Consider the following 22060-nt stretch of genomic DNA (forward strand, 5'->3'; position numbering starts at 1 on the left):
TTTTTCCTATAACACTCAGTGATAAGATGAACAATCAATATTGAAGAGGATCAAAATACTCTTTTCAGAGCTGCTTCCCTTCCTTTGTAGTTTGACAGCGCGTCCAGAATTCTGATAGAACGGCCAAACACCAACTGCAGGTCACGCCAACTTTGGTACACTCAAGACAGGAAATACACTTTAATAATTTTCTAAACTCCCAGTCACTTAATATTAACATTCACTGCTACTAACTTCATCCTAGTGAGAGGAAACTGTCCACAGCACAGCTACAGTCACTCCAATGCCCAACCAGTCTCGCAGAAGCCTCGTATTTTTGCACCGGCATTTCTCAGTTCAGAACCACGGTGCCGAAGTTGGTTATCGTGTAACTAACACTACAAGAAGGGAAAAAAAGAGAACAATAAACCCCAGGCTTACGGTCTTGCGTTCTCCATTGCGACTAACCACACGGATGATTTCTCCTGTAGGAATGTGTTCAATCTGCAGTTCCATTTTTCCAAGGTGAGTTAGTAAATCTCTCTATTCTTTACGGATAGTTCTGATTTCAAAGCACAGCAGCAGAACTCCCCGAGTAGCCTGGGAGAAGACCTTGACTAACTGCGGCCTTTGGTTCAGAGCCCTGTTGTGAGAGGAAGAGATGAACCTCTGTATTTATACTAAGTGTAGGTGCGAGCTGAAACAACAATTAAGTTCAAGACTAGTTTCCACTAGTTACAATGTGTCAAGACAGTTCCAAGAAGCCTAAATTTATGTCCGTGTTTATTGCCGCAAACTTTGTTGATGTTCCATTTTTGTCCCAGACTTAAAAAAAAGCCAAGTCGCTGTGGATGCCATTTCATAGGCATTAGCACGAAACAATCATACAGTAGACTTTACAAATCTACCAAGAGATTTTTATCTAGAAAAGATTCTTCACCTTCGCCTCTGAGATACGTGGTTTAGAGATAGAGCAACAGAAAATACCAGTTGCTCCCATGGTAACCACAGGAAGTTCTTCAAAAGAACTAAATCACTATTAATTGAATCCTTGAGTTGTAGTAATAATGACAAAGGAAATTAACTTGCACATGTTACTGCACAAAAATTCCTACTAGGAATATGAGAAAATAATCTGGTGAACACTGGTTTAAGTGCAATTACAGAGCTCTACCATAGCCACATCATCCATTAATGCACTATCTAGACCTATGACACCCTGTGTACCCCTCAATAGATGCAGATATCCCACCAACAACTGGGGAAAAAAAAAAGATCACCCTCAATATCAGGTATTTTAAGATTTGCCGTTAGGGGACAATTCCATCTATCTTCTTGGAATCACCAAATTTGAATTTTCAGCTCTACTACAAACCAATTCCAGATGATACCACCTGTCAAAAAAACTACCTAGATGTTAATCTTAACAAGTATGTGGCCAGTCAAGAGCAGATACAGAGAACACCATTCCATTCAGTAACTGAAAAGAAATGGCCTGTCACTGTTCTGTGTTTTGTACCTGGAATTACGCTTCCACTTCCTTTAGCTGTTATAGACAAGATTGTTCCAGTCCAACAATTGTTTCCTTGACCACTTACTTCCCAATATAGGGTTCTACTGAAAAAGAGGTTTTATCGCACTTTAAAGAAAAACATCACTGTCACTTCCCCAAAAGAACCTGCCCTACTCAGTAATAGGGAGCAATACCCAGCCCATCTTATCTACCCTTCCTATATAGAGAAATTACAAAGATTACTAGTCTAGAACATGAGGGCTGTTTAACTGGAATTATTTCTGTGATGCAGGTACCAGAATTACATGCAAAAAACCTCCTGAAAATGGGCTACAGGTGAGAACAAGAGGAAAAAAAGAAAAGGATAAAGAAAGTAGAAAGAGGCTGGAGAAGAAATATATGTTTAAAAGAGAGAACAAGATAGAAGAGGGAAGAGAGGAACATAGTACGGTCTCTGCTGAGACCAAGCAGTACACTTTAAAACCAGTTCCAGTAAAGCTTGTATTTGATAAACAATGCAGAAATGTTCCCTACTAGGGCTGATGTCTGTATTTGCTAACTGTCAGCTTCAAACAAAGCACAGTTAACAGGTTAAAATGTCTGCTATTTTATTTTTCTTCTTTTTGTGGTGCTAGTAAATTCTTATTTTCTGAATTTTTCTCACACCTCTGCATTTCCTCTCACCAGTTTGCATTCCCAGACCTCATACTTCCTCTGACTTCACTATTTTCCTCCAGCGAGTCTTCCAACCTGTGCTTCAAAACCTCCCACGCAGGTTCTCTTGCTACTTGCTAGATTGCACATACAAGACGTTCTTAGTTTTAATTGCAGAGACCTTGTAAGGGGACGATGACAGTTCCGCTGCAATACAGGGAGGTGGGATGTACACACACAGATCCATGACTTTTCCTAAGGTGAAGCAATTGAACAGACAAGTTCTGTACAGCTCCGAGTGCATCAGTTTCCAGAGTAACTCGGTGTGTACTGCACAGATTCATCAGGTGGTAAGTGCCATTGCCTTGGCTGAACAAAGCAGCCACACAAAGAATAGCTTACTCTGCACTACCGTGTACTACGCAACTCTCAACGTTTGAGCTTGCGCCTGAAGAGACACAGTTAAAGATAAAAGAAAGCAAGCTGTGCACATAGACAACTGGCCTCAAACACTTCCATCTTGACATAAAAATCTTTTTCTCCATTCTCTTGCATGGTTGGTATAAAGAAAAACAAACAGGTATAAGGAAACTAGGATACTATCTGCTTAATGCATGAGTTAAAAAGTTAAATAACATTGGTATTCACGCAGTGATGAGTACCAGGAACTTTCTGTGATCTCTGTATCTTGTTAGCCTAAAAGAAATTGCTTCATTTCAATCACTTCCAAATAGCGAATCCCTGTATCCAAGGACAGAAAGGGCCATCGGAAATATTCCCGTCAGTAATGCAGAGTTCTCAAAAAAGGTATCGTTTCCTCTCTCAAGGAAAACCTAATTCAAGCTTTGTTCGACTGGCCTTTCCACTGCAGTACATTAATTAAGCCAAGTTCATCTGAGTGTCACTTGGTGTCCGAGAGCAGAGAAGGAAGTAGTGGTAGTAGAAACAATAGTCTTTATCAGAACGTATTTTTAGGGTCTAACAAACACGCAAGACATCTTAGAAATATTTCCTGTTTACACAGAGCTGTACTATCTATGTGCAATGATACACTGCATATCCTGAGGTTAGCTAGGAATCAAGAGATATATGGATGTTAAGTAAGGCTATACTGGACAACACTCCTTGGTCGACATATTTCCTATTTTAAAATAAATTCTCTGACAGCAGGGAATTACAAAACGTTACCCTTAGACAGAAATTATTTGATAGCAAATTCGTATTAAAACATGAAGTACACTGTAGCAGATCTTTCACAAAGTCAAAAAGACACCTCAAATCATACTGTGAAAAAGTTAATTTAGAAGAACCTGTTCTTAAAAATAAGAAAGCAATTTCAGTGACTTAAGTATTTTCACAAGGAAAATATCAAAACCTCCTCAAGTGGGGGAAGGGGGACTGAAAATCCATGACAGAAGTCCATTTAATACTGGATTCATTTAAATGGAAAAAAGGTATCAGAAGAATCTGCTTTGTCCAAAAGAAAAATTGTATTTGTCCTTGCCCTTCTTTTGCAGTCCCAAGCCCTACCGCCTCTGTTATTACTGGCGTATTTCCATTCTAAAATACTGGTGTATCTGCACATTAAACATGACCAAAGTTTCTTGTGGAAAAGGTTGCCATGCATGGATTAATCCTCCCCACCCAAACCAATGTGTTCATTCTCAAATTAAGAGAGGCCATGTAGAACACTTCATTGCCAGAATTTATTTTAGTGGTAAATCAAAAGAAAACACATGAGTATAAAACCATTTCCAGTGATTATAACATCCAATTAAAGGTGTTTTAAGAAAGATAAATTTCATCAGAAATTGCATTATTACAGGTCATGGAATAGTCTGAAAAGCTACCATAGGTAACAGTAGTAAACAGAAGTGCTACTGTGTGCACAATACTTAAGAAAGAAGTGTACAGTTCTGTGCAGCATCCTACTAACACACAAGCAGATTCAATCGCAGCTGCTGTGGGCATTTTCAGTGAAGTCCTGTGGTTCAAAGGATTACTTTACAAAACACAGCTTCTGTGTCCAGTGACTGAGAGTGTTATCAGCTCTCGTACAACATTAAGGATCTTGAGTTCCTTGCCCATGTAAAGCGGCTGCATGGCTCCCCCTCTGAGCTACTCATGAACAGCAGATGCGACCTGATTAGAAGAAACTGGATCTTGGTCCGCAATAAATCGCCAGCTGTGGTCTGGAAAAAGACCACTGTTGTTTGAGCTCTCCACAGAGTCTCCTTGCATGGAGTACGGTTAATACAGTTACACAAGTTAAATCAGAAACAGAGCACGACTCAAGAACTGCAAGCTCTTTGCAGTTCGGTAGGGATGTGTCTGATGCCCTAACTGCCAAGAAAAGTCACGTATCTGAAAGATTCAGTGCAAAACAAATTCGTGTAAGACTGTACAAATGTGAAAACCGTTTAGAATATTGTTCCAAAGTGTAATAGGAATGTACAAACTGTAAACCTCAAGGCAGTTTTAATCCTTGCAATGAATACAGTATCTTCTGAACCTGCCATCACTACTTAAAACTGGAAACAGTTCCCAACACCAAGCATTAAGCTGAGATACAACTAAATAAAATTTACAGAGGCTAGGTGTCCTTAAACCCCATACTGCAACTGTCTAACCAGTTAACCTATGTTATAGTTTCTACACTATACAAAGATGCCCAGAAACCAGATTTTATACAGTGAACGACAGAAGCAAGTAACTGCAAAACAAATGTCCTATCAAGGTGTTAACTCGCTATCACAAAAGAATCCTGAAAAAACTAAGGCTTTGAGAAAAAGAGCAAAAAGGCATCCATTCAGTTCTGAAGTGATATTCCAGCATAAACACACTAACTTCCATTGCTTTGCTCTTCTACTTGAATCAAATTTTCTCTTTTCCGTCCATAACCAAGATGACAGCGATTAGTAACTAACTTCACTTACCATACACAGTAGGTAGCTCAAAGCTGTGTATCTAGAACATGGGAGACTCACAAGTGCTCTTTTCCGGCACTGCAGTCTGAGATTTTGTGGAATGTTGGTGCCTCTTCCAATCCTTTCTGAACATCTCCATTTGCTCATCAAGAAGCAAAACCATTTCTGAAGCTAACTACCTTTCAGGTTTTTAAAGGTACATGATGTTTCTTATTTCATCTCCACCCTCAAGTGCACAGGATACATTAAGGCCTAAGCACCTCCAGAGACAGAGAAATTTTGCAGACCGACTGCTATAAATTGAAAAGATTTACAATTTTGGTAGCATGGATTATGCCATAGGAAAAACTTGTTCCACTGAAATTCCCCATTTATAATTCCCATCATCTGTGTAGTAAGTGCAGCAATTATGTGGCAGGATGGTATCAGAAGTACTTGAACAGGGCTTTAGCTTTCTAAATCCAATATGATGACAGAAAATAATCGGGGCTAGTACCATGATCATTGCCAACAAGTGCTTCATCAACTATGGTCTGCTCACTTATGCTAAAGCATTTCTCAGCTTAAGCAAGTTCTTTCAGAAATTGTGGGATCCTGGTTAACTCCGAGCCACAGACTAGTGTCAAAGTGGTTTTATTTTGCTTTTTTAAATCAGAGGGAGAAACCCAATAGGAAAATTGCTAAATTGTTTTATAAAAGAAGAATTTCTAAAAGTCAGGAAAAGTGTGTTTTGATAAATGTCTCTCAATCTGGAAAAATTAGAAACAGAAAATCCCACAGTTATCAATACAGCAGAAGAAAAGGGATCCACTACCAAAGGAGAATTTATACACTCCAAAGATTTTGTTTTCATGTGACTTGTTGCCACATGTGTTTCCCAAAAGGTAATTAGCTTACATTTGAAAGGCAATTAAAATTTTAAAAACAGCTAACTAGCTGTATCTAATAAATAATTTTTAAAATAACTTCATTTAAACTCAAAATTTGGAAATCAGTGATTAAGTGGCTACAGCATAGTAAATATTGTATTGTAAATAAAATATCCTCTATGAAAAAGGAGCAAGCCTAAAAATCTGTTGCAGATCGCAACTTCCTTAGGTTAAATCATTGTATTAGAAATGTCTACCATCTTAAAACATACAGCATTCAATAGGTGCTATTTTTACGGTTCTCATCCAGTGCAAGAGAGTTACTCTCCCCATAACAATAAAAATATCTGTTTCCACAATAAATTATCTTCTATGAGCTTACAAAGGTTCTGAACAATCCTACCTGTCTTACTTGCACTTCTAAGAGTAAAAGCTTATAATCACTAAGACACAAAGAATCATCTGACTCCTGAATCAGGACCACTACATGCTCTTTCTGCCTTCAGAACTCATTATGTGATTCCAGATTGTCAGGTGTCTGCATCCAACTGTTCTCGTCCTGTGTCAGATCCTTTTTGATTGATGTTCTGTTAGGCTGAATCTAGAAGAAAGACAGTAGATACAAAATAAATTAACACATTCAGAAACACTGTGTTGCTCTACACTATCAATACACCATTATATAAAGATGTCTTAGATACTTGCTAGAAACTGAGAAAATTGGAAGTGATGCATCTATGCAGCAATTATGAAATAAATAAAAAAAAGAGTAAAAACCCACTAAACTGATATAAAAACATTAAGTGCCATGCAAAAAGAAAGGCATATGGTGTGCTGTATCCACATAAAACTGACAACCATCATGCAGAGTTTGTAGTAGATATTAAGCTCAGAGACAACTGAAATACTGGACTCCGCAATGCTTCTCACCAATACAGAAAGAAAAATATGAACTGTATCATTGAGCTATACCAGCCAATCCAGCAACTTCCATTACCATATCCCCTAAGGTAACAGAGTTTCACAGTCTTCTAAAACCCCTTCATCCAACAACAACGCAGAACTTCCATTTCAATCATTTTACGACACATTAGCACAGCCATGACAGCATGGAAAATTATAGGCAAACAAAATTGTTTTGGCAAAAAGTGTTTGTGCAGAAGCAGCAATGCCTGGTTGCTTCATCTAGTCTGTGCAGGTTAAGTCATCCTTTCAGAAATTACACAAAGAAGCCTGTTAAGCAAATAACTTGAGTTCCAGTTGTCCCGTCTTTCCTAAATTCAAGTGACTAAAATATACAGGAAGCACTTCTGTGCAAATCTACCACAGACTGGAACAGGAAGCACTTCTGTGCAATCTACGACAGAATGGAGCACAAAAAGCTCACTTACAATCTGTCAGAAACCTGGCAGCATTTAAGTTGAGTTGAGTTCTCATCTTTGCAGAAACTAGGGACCTAACTGACAGAGCCTGAAGTTCCACAAATGAAAGCTAAGAGAGAGAAACCTGTCTTATTTCATTACAATGATGTATTGCAAAAATAGCTACTCAGAGTCTAAAAGCGTATCAGCAAATTCTTTTACAGGATGTTGGCCAGCACATATCCTTTTTGCAATTACTTCTGCTGCTACCTCCCCCAGGATTAATACCACTGCACACACTGATGTTCAGATGCACATGAAAGCAAAAGAAATAAAAATCACATCGATGTTAATAAAGGTTCCAAATATATTACCTGAAAAGGCTGGCTGATACCAACTATTGACTGCAAATTATTGCTATAATAACAAAGCAAAAATTCTCCTCCCACATCAGGTATTTCTGCAGCACTCATGTAAACCTGTCGACGAGAATAAGAACAGGGAATGGGCAATTTCCACAGAGAAAGAAGCTTACAAAAAAGCAGTCTCTGCCATTCAGGACACCATAAAAATCGGTATTTACTATTTACAAGCAAGTTTTTAAACATAAGCTAAAAAGGACAAGGACAGAAATAACTCATGAAACCATCTGAAAACTAAGTCAGGGAGGAAAAGCGAATATCCTTCACCATGTTAGCAAGCTGACTTGTTCAGCAACTGAGAAGAAACTCAGAGCTGTTGTAAGGGAAGGGGCAAGGCCACACAAGCAGGAAGGAGGGAGATCAGATGCCTCCTGGTGGCAATAAGCTGTAACATGAAAGAGCAAAGCAAACCCACCACCTCGGGTTTGTACTATCCTTAAGATCCTAAACTGCAGCCCACTGCATCCTGCTAAAACAATGCTCATAGTGCTTAGATTTTTAAGCTTAGTGATAGGAAAGCATGAAATCAGAGAAAGTTTGAGATTCAGAATATTGATATAATACAATTTGGGCTCTAGTTGTAAACTCGATGCTAACTTACAAGATCTCTAACAATAACTAACTGCTTTTCATTGTTGCCTGGAAAATCTCATCCATCCTTCCATTCACTGCATCTCCAAAATTAAATTTTAATTTCTGTTTGTTCAGATAAATACCTCTGGAAACAGATAATTTGTATTAAAAATAGGTTTGGTTTGTTTGTTTGTTTGAAATCATTTTAGGTAATCACTACTAGAAAGCTACATAACAAAATCAGCAGTTTTTAAAGAAGGACCAAAACACTCGATAGTTAAAATGAAGAAAAGTCTAAGAAACCTGAATATGTAGCTGCATTAGATATCTGGAATTAAGTGAACACACTTATTCACACTAATTCAGCCTTCTGAAGTAACATTAGGTACTTACAACTGTAACAAAAATCACACAATAAATATTTAGGATATATTGAGCAACTTGACAATCATATGAAAAAATGGCCAGTAACTTACTTCAGTGCCAGAAACAGACCAAAATATAAAATGACAGGAGGTTTTAATACAAGGAGAAGTTACTACAGGAATAAATTGCTTTTTCATCAATTCCCTTAAGCAGTATGATAGCATCTGAGAACATGTGCTAGACTACCTGGAAATTAATAAGGATTAGGAAAAGACACTTTAAACAATAATATCACTCCCCATTACCTTCAACTGGGAAAGAGGATACAGAACCCATAAGAGGAAGGGTATATGGAACAAATGGATCTTGAACGCTACTCTACGGAAAACTACATTAGAAAAAAATATGATTGGCTTACTTGTTTACTGTCTTTGTTAGAAGAAATTTCATCGTCTTCTACCCAAGCATAAGTAACATAGTCATTCATGTGCCTGAAAGCCACCTGCAAAGAAAGATGCAAACCATCAGCCTTCTGAAGGAAACAAAAATCATAGTACTTGGAAAATTCAGAGTTGTGAGAGAGGCGTTTACTACTTCACCAAAGTAATTAAAACACTTCACTTTTAGGATCAAAACGTTTTGGGAGCACACACAAATCTTTTGTTTTTGAAAGGGTGCGAGTGGTCTGTTCTCTCACCCTTCCACTGACTTTTATTTTTGTTCTTTCTTTGCTGTATAAACTTGAACTGTAGGCATTAGGAGAGGATAATTCCTTTTCACAGCTTCTGCACCATTTTACTTAAATAATCACATTATCTTAGCAGAGAATTTAAAGGGTGCCAAAGAGCTTGCATGCTATGCAACTAAATTCCTGGCATGCAGAAACTAATGGCAATAAACAACTATTTCAGAGCGTTTTGCACTAGCAAGAATCACAATGTCCTATGACAAAAGACTATCAACTACCTCCTTCAGTCATATTCACCATCTTCATTAGAGTAAAGAGCCACAACATGGTAACATTACCTTGAAGAGTCCAATCCAGTCCCAAGCACTGCTTGGGAATTCAGGCACTGCAGAATAGCTGATTAGAACATCATGTTCTGCACTCCACTCACCCTCAGGATTCAGCGTGACCAAAGGGTCTGATAGAAGAGGCTTCAACTAGGCAAAAGAACAGAATTTAAAGTCAGTCAAGCCTGCCATTCTTTCAGTTACTCTTTTCAAGTTATTCTCTGCCACACCTGCTGTGGGCTGAAAGCAATTTGCTGCCTTCGCTATAATCAGAATGAAACAGAGATTGTGACTTGCAAAGTTTAGAAAACCAGCTTCTGTAAGGCAAGACTTAGTAAAACGGACTTTTTCTTAACAACATAACTGGGACAGCACCTCAAGCACAAAAGTTCCTGTAACAGGTTTGTGATCGCTGATGCCATAGCTCATGTGACTGATATAGTTACTCAAAGTAACAGAAATTGTCTGTTCCTCTTCAGAGAATTCGCCTTCTTTTGATGCATGCTGGCAGAGATTTTTTACTCTCCAGAGAATTCTATCGGTCCACGCTGGCTTTCTTTTCTTCTCACTGCAGAAGTGTAAGATAAAAGTGAAATGAGAAGAAAAACAGTTGCCAAAAGCTAAGATTCTGTGCAAAATTCCACTCAAAGTTGAAAGACTGTCAGATACTTATTAATAAAAGAAGGCAATCACATCCAAGCTTCATTTTACAGCTCTGTGTAATATGCTTTACAACCGAGGTCTCCTTAATTTGAACTCAACTCCATTTACCACAGGTAAGTCTCACAGGCTTCTGAAGAGGAGTAAAATGAAGGGGAGAAGGGCATTTCAATGGGTTAGTCAGCTTCATACAGGAAATGATACTTTCTCCTAAAACAGTCCTTAAAAACATGCAAGAAAATCGAGAGAATACAGCAACTGCCCCAAGCTTCAAATGTATAGTCATTCTGAGAAACAGGGCATAAACTTAAGGAAGATGTAGGAAGAGTCTGAATGATGTTTGAAATTATTCAAAACATTTGAGAACAAGTATTTTTTAACAACAAAAACCAGACAAACTTAGGTAGCTTATACTAATCACAGGTGACACAGCAATGCTTTATTTCAAGTCTTCTGACTTGTACTAGCCTTTATTTCAAGTCTGTAAGCTACTGCTGTCTCATAAAAAAAGGCTTTAAAAATTCCGTATCAAGAAAGTTGCGTCTGCAACTGTGCAATACATCAAACTATAATCGTAATTTAGTTTCCTTTTCTACCATATCAATAACAACAGAAGACATGAGCCTTTCACGGTTCTCTCTGTCGTGGAAGACTTAACAGCAACTCTCTGTATGTATGTACCCCTTCAAATTGAAATGGAGAAAAGATCATACCCTATGGAAGAGGAGTTAGAATGGACTGGATTGAATTATAAAAGTTAATGAGCAGGATGTGTAAGGAAAACTGTCAGTTTAATAACTTTGAATATCAAAATCATCATAAACTGGAAATGCCATTTAGTTCAGTATTAACATACTTGTGTTTTACCCCTTCCCATATACAAGTCTGACTCACCTTTAATAAGGTGGAAAGATTTTAAATGACTAAGGGGCCATATCCCACTTACTCCAGTAATTATATAAACCGACAGAAATCTTTATGAGCTGCCATATGTCTGCTCTGCTGTGCAAGAAAATACCGAAAGAACAGCTTAAGTGAATACACTATTTTAGAGAAAATGGCATATTAGATGGGAAACAAAACCTCAAAATCCACATTCAAAAAGTACTAAAGATAACAAAACACTGTGTGCTTCATATAAAACACACTTCTCAAGGGTGCGTGCCTTGAGGTCTACCGATTACCCCCCATCTGACCAAAATATCTCTGCTAGCTTTAACAACAGCAGAATGCACACAGTACACGTAAGCATACTTTTTGTTCTTTAGATGAGCCAATGTAGACTATGAAGCATTCTTAGAATGTCTAGGTTTGGATTATTATAAATATTTTTTGTTAACTGGATTTCCTACTGGTCCCATTATATCTCTTCACACTCAATTAGGGAGCAAAATGTCTTTGGATACAAATGAATAGATTTCCAATATTAAGTGCAACAGCAGAGTAGGTAACACTACAGCTTTCAGACAGGTTCAGAAAATCCCTGAAGAAAATCAGCTGTCATCTGATTTTCAAATATTTCACAAAAATCAAATCAAAAGCTTGGGAATAAGCATTGTTTTGATTCTGAAATATTTACAAATCTATGAAATCCAGAAAGTTCTCTTCTTACTTAAACCAAAACAGGGACTTCTGCTCTCTGGAAGTAAAGAAAAAGATCAGTACAAAACCCCTGTTTGGACAGAAACTTATCCTTCTGTTGAAACATAAGACTATTACTAAACAATAAACTTTAGTGTCAGAGAAAACTTTGGAAACTTAAGCTACTCCATTTTCAACTTAATATAAAGACACATTTACACTGCTTTTCTAATACCAGCAGTATCAAATGGAAGGCTTAAATAGAGAAAGAAAACAAAAATTGCAATTACATTTTTCCTTTTGTTCATTTCTGAGAACTAATGGGCACTTTTAGTATTAAAGGACAAAAAAGAAGTGGCTTAAACCAGCAACAGTTTATTCTGTTAATCTAGTCTTTCCAAAAAGAAAGCTGGGTTGTTTCACTAATTTCCTCACACAATTCAGCAGACTCAGGCTTCTTCAGTCAGAAATATTCATTTATTCAGATCTGACCACTGAACGAGCCTAACAGAATAGCACAATACCCCCAGTTAACCAGCACATTCAGGAAATTCAGGTTTGCTTACTAAAGTGATATTTAGTCAAGCACTACACTCACTTTAATATTCCATGTCTAAACTCATCTTGTTATGCTTTTACCTTGTATCATATACATCCGAATAAAGGTCAAACTTGTAGGTGGGTTTAAACTGCAGAGGACCCTCTATGAATTCCTGAAGAAACGCTTCCTTCTTTTTTGCCATATTTAACTGCAGAAATAAAAAGTAACTTTTAAAGATTATGTTTAAAAATCAAGAGCTTAAAGGGCAATTGGGAAAGGAGCTGAGAAAGCATCTTCCAAGAACTCAACACGTCAGTCAGTACAACATATTTGGAAAGATAAACTCAGAAGTGCCTCTTTGTTACTGCCAGAACTCTTGACACAATCTGTTTATAAAAGTTTCTACTCAAAACAAATTCCAGAATAAGCTTCTCTTTAAAATAACTCTTGGAAGAAGAAAAAAGGAGAAATTAAGGCAAGGAACAATTCACAAGCCATGAAGTTCAAAGAAAGCTTCAGTGAAACACGAGTAAGAAACTAATCAAATGCAGGAAAAGTTTGCAATTAGTTGGGGCTTATGACTAAGAAGAGAGAGAGCAAACAGCTCAATCTGTTCCACCTCATGACTGCTCTGAATTTGTGTTCTTTAATAGAAATTAGAAACTCAGGAGGTAATGTTAACTACCATGCTGTTTGTATGCATTAAAAACAAAACAAACAACCAAACAAACCCCCCAAACAGATTAAGACAACATACCTGGTCCTTTTCCCACAGCAGATTGTAACGCTTGTTATTTATTGATTCTCGGACAAAATGTATGCCATAATCTGCTATCCGGAAATTTAGATCTCCAAACCAGAAGAGAACACTAAAAAAAAAAAAAAGCAGCAGAAAACCAAGGAAGATTTATAGGAATCCATTAACACAAGGGAAGAATTCAATAGAATATAAGCCATTACACTAATTAGGTGCTCTAATCACTTATATTACTTAACCTAAACAGCTTAAAGACAAACATTAAGTAGTTACAGATAAGCTTACACAGGGATAACCTGCTGCTAAACGAAAAAATTAAAGGAATTGAAATAGTAAATTAAGTCCCTTGCATTCTTGCTGCTTACTCATTACTGCCTGGGTATTAACTTATCGCGGAGTCTCCTAACAACTTACATCTCTATTAGAGACAGATTTAAAATTAAATTTTAATAGTAGGTAAAATAATTCACAAAATTCATGACCTATACACCAGTTGTTATTACAAAGCACTGGAGTGTATTATCAGCAATGTTTTAAACAACAGGACAGCTGTATTTTCAAGTAAATTAACTTCTCTTTGAGAAATCCCTATTTTCAACATTTTGTTCAACGGTGGATACCCCAAACTTGATCTTATGGAAACAAAACTTTTATTTTAATGCCATTTGTAATTTCTTCTTAGAAGATGACAGTAGGTGATTTGGGACATGCCCATGCACATAATCAAGAAAATGAAACACATTAAACTGAAATATCAAACAAAAATTATTTTGAAACTCACGTGTCATCCATTTTTACCTAATTTTAACGAAGTCATTAACAATTAAAGTGACATTACATAGCTGTTACAGGTTTATCTGTCCTGACAGTTTTATGGGTATAAAAAAATTTTACATATTACTAAACTAAAACATTTCTCTCAACCCTTTTTTAAGGGGTTCTATTACCGTCTTTAGACACCAGCACATGAAACCAATGGAATGCACAAATAATTCCTGCAGAATTAAGCTCAATTAGTGGCCCAAATCAGGTTTGGTTTGCCATTTTTTTTGTGAGACACCTGAGGGAAGTATAATTCATATAGCTACAGAAATCATCAATCAAGGTTTTAAATGCTGAGAAGCCCTCAGCCAGATACTAAAATTACAACAGGAATAAAACCAGCCCAAAACATAACACAAATCTCCCCAAAGAAGGGAGGAAGATAAACATTTAACAGTGATTGAAAGGATTTTTGATATAAATGGGCTTTAGCTTCTAAAGCTCTCCAGCACATCACATGTGCAGTATATACGCTAACAAATTTAATCTAGTTTAAGACCAGAATAGAACAGTCCTGCAAAACAGATCTCCATCTTTCAGGTTATCTCTTCCTCCCAGGATTCAGGGTCAAGACTAAAAAGACATTTAAAATAAAAGTGATGGATGAAAACTCCAAAACCAAAACTCTTCAGTGCATGAGTTTACCATATAACAGATAAAAACAATACAGGCCTGAACAACTCACTCATGATCCAAGGTACTTGGAATATTCTCTCCTTCAAACTGCATTTCCAGAATTTTCTCAAAGTCATCCAGTCGCTGCTCTGTGTTCTCCATGTGAGCTGGCAAGTGGCAGTTCATGAAACAAATTGTATGACCATAGAGGGACATGCGAACGGTGACTCCTCCTTTGTTCCCCTGGTATGGAAGATTAGGAATGTTCTCTGAAATTACAGTCAACACCTGCAAGCGTCACTATTATCACCACCTGTAATTTTTTAAATCTTGCTATTTAGATTTAAATGAATACAATTTCTTCCTACATAAGTTGTTGTATATCAGCTAATAAACTAGTAAAATTACAGTCTGTGCTGCACACTTGCATGCAAGGTTCAAACGAATGAATCTCACTGCTTGTCAGTTTATTAATTTTTAAGTAAACCCTGCGTCCTCTCTGCCACCATGAAACCATTTAGAGGCACACACCACCATAAGCATAAGTGACCAAGGCAATTAAGTCTCAGACACTTTCTCACCCAGTATCCATACAGGCCTGTGCGTGTGTAGTGGGTATGAATATCCCGTATGAAAGGAAGGTGGACATGCTTCACAAAGATCAGCAGTAGTAATCCCTGCATGCGAATGGAGGAGAGCTGGAAGAGATACAAAAGAGGGAATGGTCATTTCCAGGGAGGTATTTGCAATTCTTTGGGTCTATTTCATAGGAGCTTTTAGGCGAAGAATGACGTAGCAGAAGAAATGCAATTCCCTCGCCAAGCCTGGCTTCAGTACTGTGACACAGTAAATGCAGACGCGTTTCAGTGCTGTAAAGAATACCTTCTTACGGTAGAGTTTCTTATAAATAATTTTGATGAAACTCTCAACTAATTAACATTAGTTGTAACGTTATATTACAAATCTGAAGTTGACCTCAAAACACATGTATTTGCCCAAACATCTTTAAAGACTTCTGCCTCACCAGCCTCTTGTTTCTACCTTTAAGCATCCTGATCACAAAGAACCAAATCCTTGATTTTTCAACTATAACCTTATAGTGCACACCTACAAGTCCTCCAGCAGGAGCAAGTTTTTCAAACTGAAACATCCTTCAGCATATAACTAATCACTCTAAATACCATTAAAATGCCTAAAAAGCACAGCAGTTACTCCTAGGCATTCACAAAAACAGTGAGCTGCAAACAGCAGGAACTCTTGCCTGCAGTGCCTGTAGAAACTGATTTACCATACACTTCCAAAGCCAAGATGCTTAGGGACCCCATAAGACACCGTTAAAGCTCTCAGATACTGAGGTTTTTCTGTGGTTTGGGTTTTTTTGTGTGTGTGCATGGAAATAGTCTAATAAAGATGTTCTTCATTAAAAATTTATGAACTTTACAGTGTTCCTGGCATGAGACACAAAACTCTTTTTAAATGTTTGTCTTAACGATAATGATACAATTTAAAATACAGACATCAAAATATATTAATTGTAGTTCAATTTTATGCTGGATGCACTCAGAGAAAGACTACATTAGAATGAAGCCTAATATTAAGAATAACACTGACTATACAACTGCTGGAGAAGTACACAAACTCAGCCTGACATTTAGAACAAAATTCCTCCTTTCTTTGCCTCCACATCTACACAATTAAATGATTTCAGAATATATATTAATGTTTTCATTGTCCTTGAACCCAACAAAATGCTACACAGTATATTGAAATCATAGAATCATAGAACGTTTTGGATTGGAAGGGACCCCTAGAGGTTATCTAGTCCAACCCCCCTGCAGTGAGCAAGGACACCACTAACTAGATCAGGTTGCTCAGAGCCCCGTCCAACCTGGCCTTGAATGCTTCCAGGGATGGGGCCTTCCCTACCTCTCTGGGCAACCCGTTCCAGTGCTTCACTACCCTCATTGTAAAGAATTTCTTCCTTATATCCGGTCTAAACCTACCCTATTTTAGCTTAAAACCATTACCCCTTGTCCTGTCACAGCTGGCCCTACTAAAAAGAAACGATGGATTGCAATTACTAGATAATGCATAAATCTTTGTACCTGATCAGACATTTGGTGTAACTAGTATTCTCCTTTCCATATTATGTTCATGAGATAATCAAAATCTTTCAGTCCCTTTATTATTTGCTGCATTTCATTCTACTGTGGGCCAGTGTCCAGACATTTCTCAAGATCCATATGAAACCTTTTCTCTCTGTAGGTCTTGAACATCGAAACACAGCAGATCCCTCCTCTGCTGGAACTAGCGCTAGTCCCACCAATACATAGCGCCAAATCAAGAAAAGACCTTTCATAGAGGGGACATGGTTCTGTTTATGGTGGAAGAACTGACTGACTCCAACTAACTTAACACTCTGAAAATGGACCCTGTCACTGAAGGGACAGAATGCCCCAAGGATGACAACTACCCCTCTACACCCAACCTTGTCACAGGTCAGCAAAGAAGGGGTAACGGGTCCTCTCCTCCTTAGCCAACTTCCCAGATCAGCCCTAGCATAAGCTCTCCCTTCTGCCTGTTTCAATTGTGACCTGGCCTCTTATTATTAGAGCTAATCAAGTCCTGCTGAAAACCATTAGGTGGCAGCATCCATTCATTACTGTGTCCAAAGTGACACATTTATAAATTAGAATTCAAAATCAACCACGCATACCACTAGGAATTCTTTTTAACTGTCTGTATACAGGGCCTGAATGTCAGCCCACAGCCAGATTTTGAATGTTTATCGGCAATGACTTACAGTAGAATGAACAGGTTTTTTTTTCTTTTTCTAATTCCCAATGGGTCCTTTGTTTTGTTTAATTACAGTTAAAAGAATGGCACAACTACTGAGTCTGATTAGCATGCAGATAATACCATCATCTCAGCAAGATCACCGTGAAATAATGCTTGACTTAGACAACCACTGCAACATTCAAAAGGCTTTTAATATCTCTTTATTAGAGACATTCAGGATATCCTCCTATGTTTATTATTTGCATTATTAAAATAGCTAGTACTTTAGCTGATTTTATGCCCCAAATACTACCAAAAATCTTGTCAGTTAAACTACCATACAATGTTCTAGGTCTTCAACAAAAGAAAGTCCTCAAAGAAATATATATACTCACTAAAATCCTGTTTTACATATATGCAATTTATTTTCACCTGCCAACAAGTTGGAAAAAAAAAAAAGAAACCTTACCAATCTTAACAAAACTCACTGCCATCGCTTGGGAAATTTATAGTGAAAGCAGGTACTTAAGCAGACTACATTAGAAGCATCACAATATAGTTCCCCAATATTGCATAGAGCAAAAAAAATTTCTACAAACAAGAGAGAGACAGAGATATTGTGGCCACAGGAAATATGCTGTTGGGTGTAAGTTTACATCACATTTCATTTTAAATAATCTTCATTACTCTATCCTTGAGAATGTATTCTTATTACGACAGGAGTATCTTTCTGTTCATTGCATGGTTCTGCAGCACTTACACCAGCTATTGCCAGTATATCTGAACAACTTCCTCCTTTTTGTCATCTGAGCTGTAAACGCATCAAAACTGCCCAACTATTCCAAATGAGAAATGAAAAATCGTATGTCCGATTTGTACTGCTAAAATGATATTTATATAATTTTGTATATATACATAATATATTATATTATAAATAGAGAAAAATTAAAATTGCCTTTATCAACAAACCAGGAAAACACAAATGTGATTAAGAATCACTTCTAACATACGTGTACCTACAGAATTGACTGACACCTGCAAAAAAATACCATCAACTTATATTTTATGGAGAGTTTGAGGGGAAAGAAAATCTAAATGGAGCTGAGGAAGACATTTTCCTTCACTGCTGTGATACTTAAGAGATATAAACAATTACCTTGATGTATCCCAATGGAGACAACACAGTCATGAAAAAAATGCTCCATGGATCATCAAATGCCATGTCACACAGAAAATTTGTGATTCTTGAGTTCACCTCCTGTAAACTGAACACATTGAGATTACTCACACTGTATCTCCTGGTTTTGACAGAATTCATATAACCTTTTCAGAACACAGACCACAACATCCCAACAAACCTCTCTCTCAGCCTAAGTCAGAAATTTCTTGCTGTTCAGTTTCTCATTTACAAGCAGTTTAACCCATCCACAGATCTAACACATCTAACACCGAGAAAAACAAAGTTAAAGGAGCTTATATACACCTGAAGACACAGTTTAGGACCATGCTAAGCTCGAGATATGTTATGACAAATAACCTGACTGTCAGGTCTTTAAAATTCCAAGAAAGTCTGGAAAACATGGTGGCAGACTGTGCCTAATAAGCTTGCACTAATTTCTTTAAAACATGCTGAATTTTGGATGACTTTCATATCAAAATGAATATGATTCTATGTGCCAACAAAGAAAAGGGCAGCCAAAACCTTTTTGTGTATTTAGAAAAAAGATATTCTGTATTTTGTTACAAAACAACCGTAGAAAGGAGAGAAGAGTCTCTCACTATAAACCGTCTTTGTTCTAAGTCAGTAACTTGCAGTCTTCACCTGCTGTTAGCAATAACGTTAAAGCACCTCCTAAGCAGTGATGCACTTCGCGCAGTCCTCCCAAAACAGACAATAAGCTGTTGAGCCTTAGCAGTTTTGCAGTAAACTTACAAAGCAAGTTCTTTAACATATACTTACCCTATAACATACATATCCATAGTTGGGCCCAGTGAATTGAGCTGAAGCAAACTAGTGACATCAGGAGGTGGAGAAGCTGTGCCCACATTCCAGGTAACTAAGTGTAGCCTACAAACAAAAATCACACAAAACCAATGCTAAAATTGAAATGTGAACAGGTAACCAACCCAAAGAGCATCTAATTTCCCGACAGAAATTCTATCTACAGAAAACAAAGGCTTTCTGTCAGTTTTCATCAATCAGAAATCTATTTATTAGCTAGCATTAAAAAAAACCCCTCAAAAACAAGCAAAGAGAAGAAACAAAACCTGAATTCTTGCCACTTATCCTTCAGCTTTTTCCCCCAGATAAGGAAAGCTTCATCTAGAGTGCGAGACACTTCTTCATGAATTTCATCATCCGAACTGATGTCCTCTACACAAGCCATAAGCTGGGCCACCCGCTGACGGAGCTGCAAGCGGCCACTGGACCCTGTGCTGCTGAAACTTGCAGACCGGCTGCGGAAGTTGTGCAGGCTTTCTAAATCGTTTAGGGAGAGGGCAGCTGAATCTTGAAATGCATCTTCACTACTGAAGGATGCCATTTGCTCAAAAGAAAAGAATAACTACGGTCTGAAGGACTAGCCCATTGAAATCCTAAGTATAAAAGAAAAAGATGGCTAAGGGTCTTCCAGATCAAGTTTTCACTCGTGTGAAATTCAGCATTGCTTCTAATGCAAAAGGACAAATGTAGATGCAGCAACGCTGAAAAGGACTGTAGCATTACCGCCACCACACTCAATGGGTTGTTACAAAAGCTGCAATCACATCCTACCTCACACAGCGAATTGTTTCTTCATAATAGATTTAATGTGGTTAATTCTGTAAGCTCAAGGTTTAAAAGAATTTATTGTTTATTTGAATCAATCATGTGCCTCCATCAGTGGGCTACTAGAAATATAATCTCCAGCTCCCAAACATACAAATACATGGTTCTGACCTAAGCCAAGCAAAGCTAGGGCTCCTCACGAGCACTGTCAGAAACATCCGCGTGTCACAGGACTTGCCTATTGTTTTTTTATACAATGGTAATTTCAATATCAGAGCTTCTAAAAAGGGATTCACTTCACCATCAGTCTTGTTACAGGCCAGACAGACTTAAAAAATAAAGAGCTGTTAATTTTCCATCCATCTTATGGTCCTGTAAGGACCTTATAAACCCTGACAGTTAAATAGTGAATCCCACCAATACATCCATTATTAGGGCCACACAATACACACAAGGTATGTGGAAGAGCTGGAAAGTGACCTTGCATACCAGAGTAAAACAATCTATAATTTCTCTCACCAATAGTTTCTCCTTGTAAGATTACAATGAAGTCAGCCAAAAGCTCTTCTAACACAAATTTCTAAGGGGAGTGGAAAAAAGGTATGTACGCGGCAGATCTAATTCTGCCATCAGAGATATATCATTTGGGAATGCTCTCCAGTTACTAATTTTGTAAGACAATTATCTGATTAAACAAAACTGAAATAACATTGAAGTCATCAGCCGTTACTGACAGAAATTAAATTCCTCAAAGTGCCCAGTATCCACACTACCCGTAAGAACACAGGAAAGGCTGCAGTGCTAGAATTCACACCAGAAGTAAAAATACTGGTAAAAATTTCAAGAACGTCCTTAACGATTCGGTTTCACTGTAGGTTATAACTACATCACCAGGAAAAACTTAATAGCGAGGAACATATATGCACCTGCAAGGCAAATAACCTACAGCATGATGGAGGCCCAAAGGTCTCCCGACACACCTGGCTATTTCACAAGGCCAGACACGCACTGCCCACGGTAAGGAGGGAAGACCAGAGGGATACCAAAGTTCATCTGATGCCCCAAGACGGCCTTCAGCAAAGGGAGGAGGATGCTGCGCAAACTGTTCTGGAAGCTTTCAGTACCACTGGAGCACAGTCCCTAGTATGTTTTCTGCAAACACATTCCCAAATACAAGCAAACTAATGAAGTCATTATTTAACGTCACTGACTCCCGCAATTATTCGATAGCAGATAATTTTTTAGGGTCACAGTGTTTATAATACTGAGTTAAGATGGCTTTTAAGTTCTTTGAGCAAATACTACTGTTTGTTGGTTGGGGTTTTTTTTAATTTTTCTTATTATAGACAGCTACTCAGCTACCCTTTAAGTAGCCTTCTCTAGTGAACCAAGCCCACAGTGCGTGACACCGCAACGGATCACCACAGAAGACGCAGTGTGAAGATGCAACTTAAAAACACCGTAAAAGCAGAAACAAAAGATTTATTTGTAGTAGCTCCTTCCTCCTCATGACAAGTGGGGAATTTGAGGCACTAGACCCGTTAATAGCAAGCGCGGTACATCTTGCCCTCTTTAAACGTAAGTAGGTCTCTGGGAAGTCCTGAGGACCCAAACAACACTCGGTTAAGCCTCCCTGAAACGCCTCCAGTACCGACGCTTTCAAATCAGAAAATCAGCTTTTCTTCTCTATTTCATAGGACTACGTAACATCGCCAATTACTGTAACTCCCCGTTAATAAGCAGAAACACAAGTTTCGCTAATTCTCAGCTAATTACCTAACGACTTAGCTACTCTTCTCCCGTAGTCGGAAAAGCCGCCCTCAGAACTGCGCCTCACGCCCAGCCGCCCCCGACCGCTCAC

The 22060-nt window shown here is 37.9% G+C and overlaps 1 protein-coding gene across 2 annotated transcripts in view; it reads right to left on the reverse strand.

The window, feature by feature from the left end:
• Positions 1 to 4872: 4872 nt before the first annotated feature.
• The window catches only part of INPP5K (inositol polyphosphate-5-phosphatase K), a 28091-nt gene continuing 10903 nt past the window's right edge, over positions 4873 to 22060 (reverse strand). Inside the window, exons 1-12 of one of the 2 annotated variants that reach the window (XM_035900679.1) lie at positions 19701 to 19990; positions 19393 to 19500; positions 18589 to 18697; positions 15236 to 15352; positions 14725 to 14897; positions 13218 to 13329; positions 12559 to 12668; positions 10054 to 10246; positions 9691 to 9828; positions 9083 to 9166; positions 7678 to 7782; positions 4873 to 6543 (exon numbers count right to left, since the gene is read on the reverse strand). In XM_035900679.1, coding sequence (XP_035756572.1) covers positions 6445 to 6543; positions 7678 to 7782; positions 9083 to 9166; positions 9691 to 9828; positions 10054 to 10246; positions 12559 to 12668; positions 13218 to 13329; positions 14725 to 14897; positions 15236 to 15352; positions 18589 to 18697; positions 19393 to 19500; positions 19701 to 19975 — 1623 coding nt within the window. In that variant the 5' untranslated portion in view covers positions 19976 to 19990 and the 3' untranslated portion in view covers positions 4873 to 6444. Of the gene's footprint in view, positions 6544 to 7677; positions 7783 to 9082; positions 9167 to 9690; positions 9829 to 10053; positions 10247 to 12558; positions 12669 to 13217; positions 13330 to 14724; positions 14898 to 15235; positions 15353 to 18588; positions 18698 to 19392; positions 19501 to 19700; positions 19991 to 22060 lie in introns of those variants that run through there. The other variant, XM_009645152.2, reaches the window with a different exon arrangement.

The sequence above is a fragment of the Egretta garzetta genome, unplaced genomic scaffold (genome assembly GCF_000687185.1).
Source record: "Egretta garzetta isolate BGI_Z169 unplaced genomic scaffold, ASM68718v1 scaffold108, whole genome shotgun sequence".
Classification (NCBI taxonomy): domain Eukaryota; kingdom Metazoa; phylum Chordata; class Aves; order Pelecaniformes; family Ardeidae; genus Egretta; species Egretta garzetta.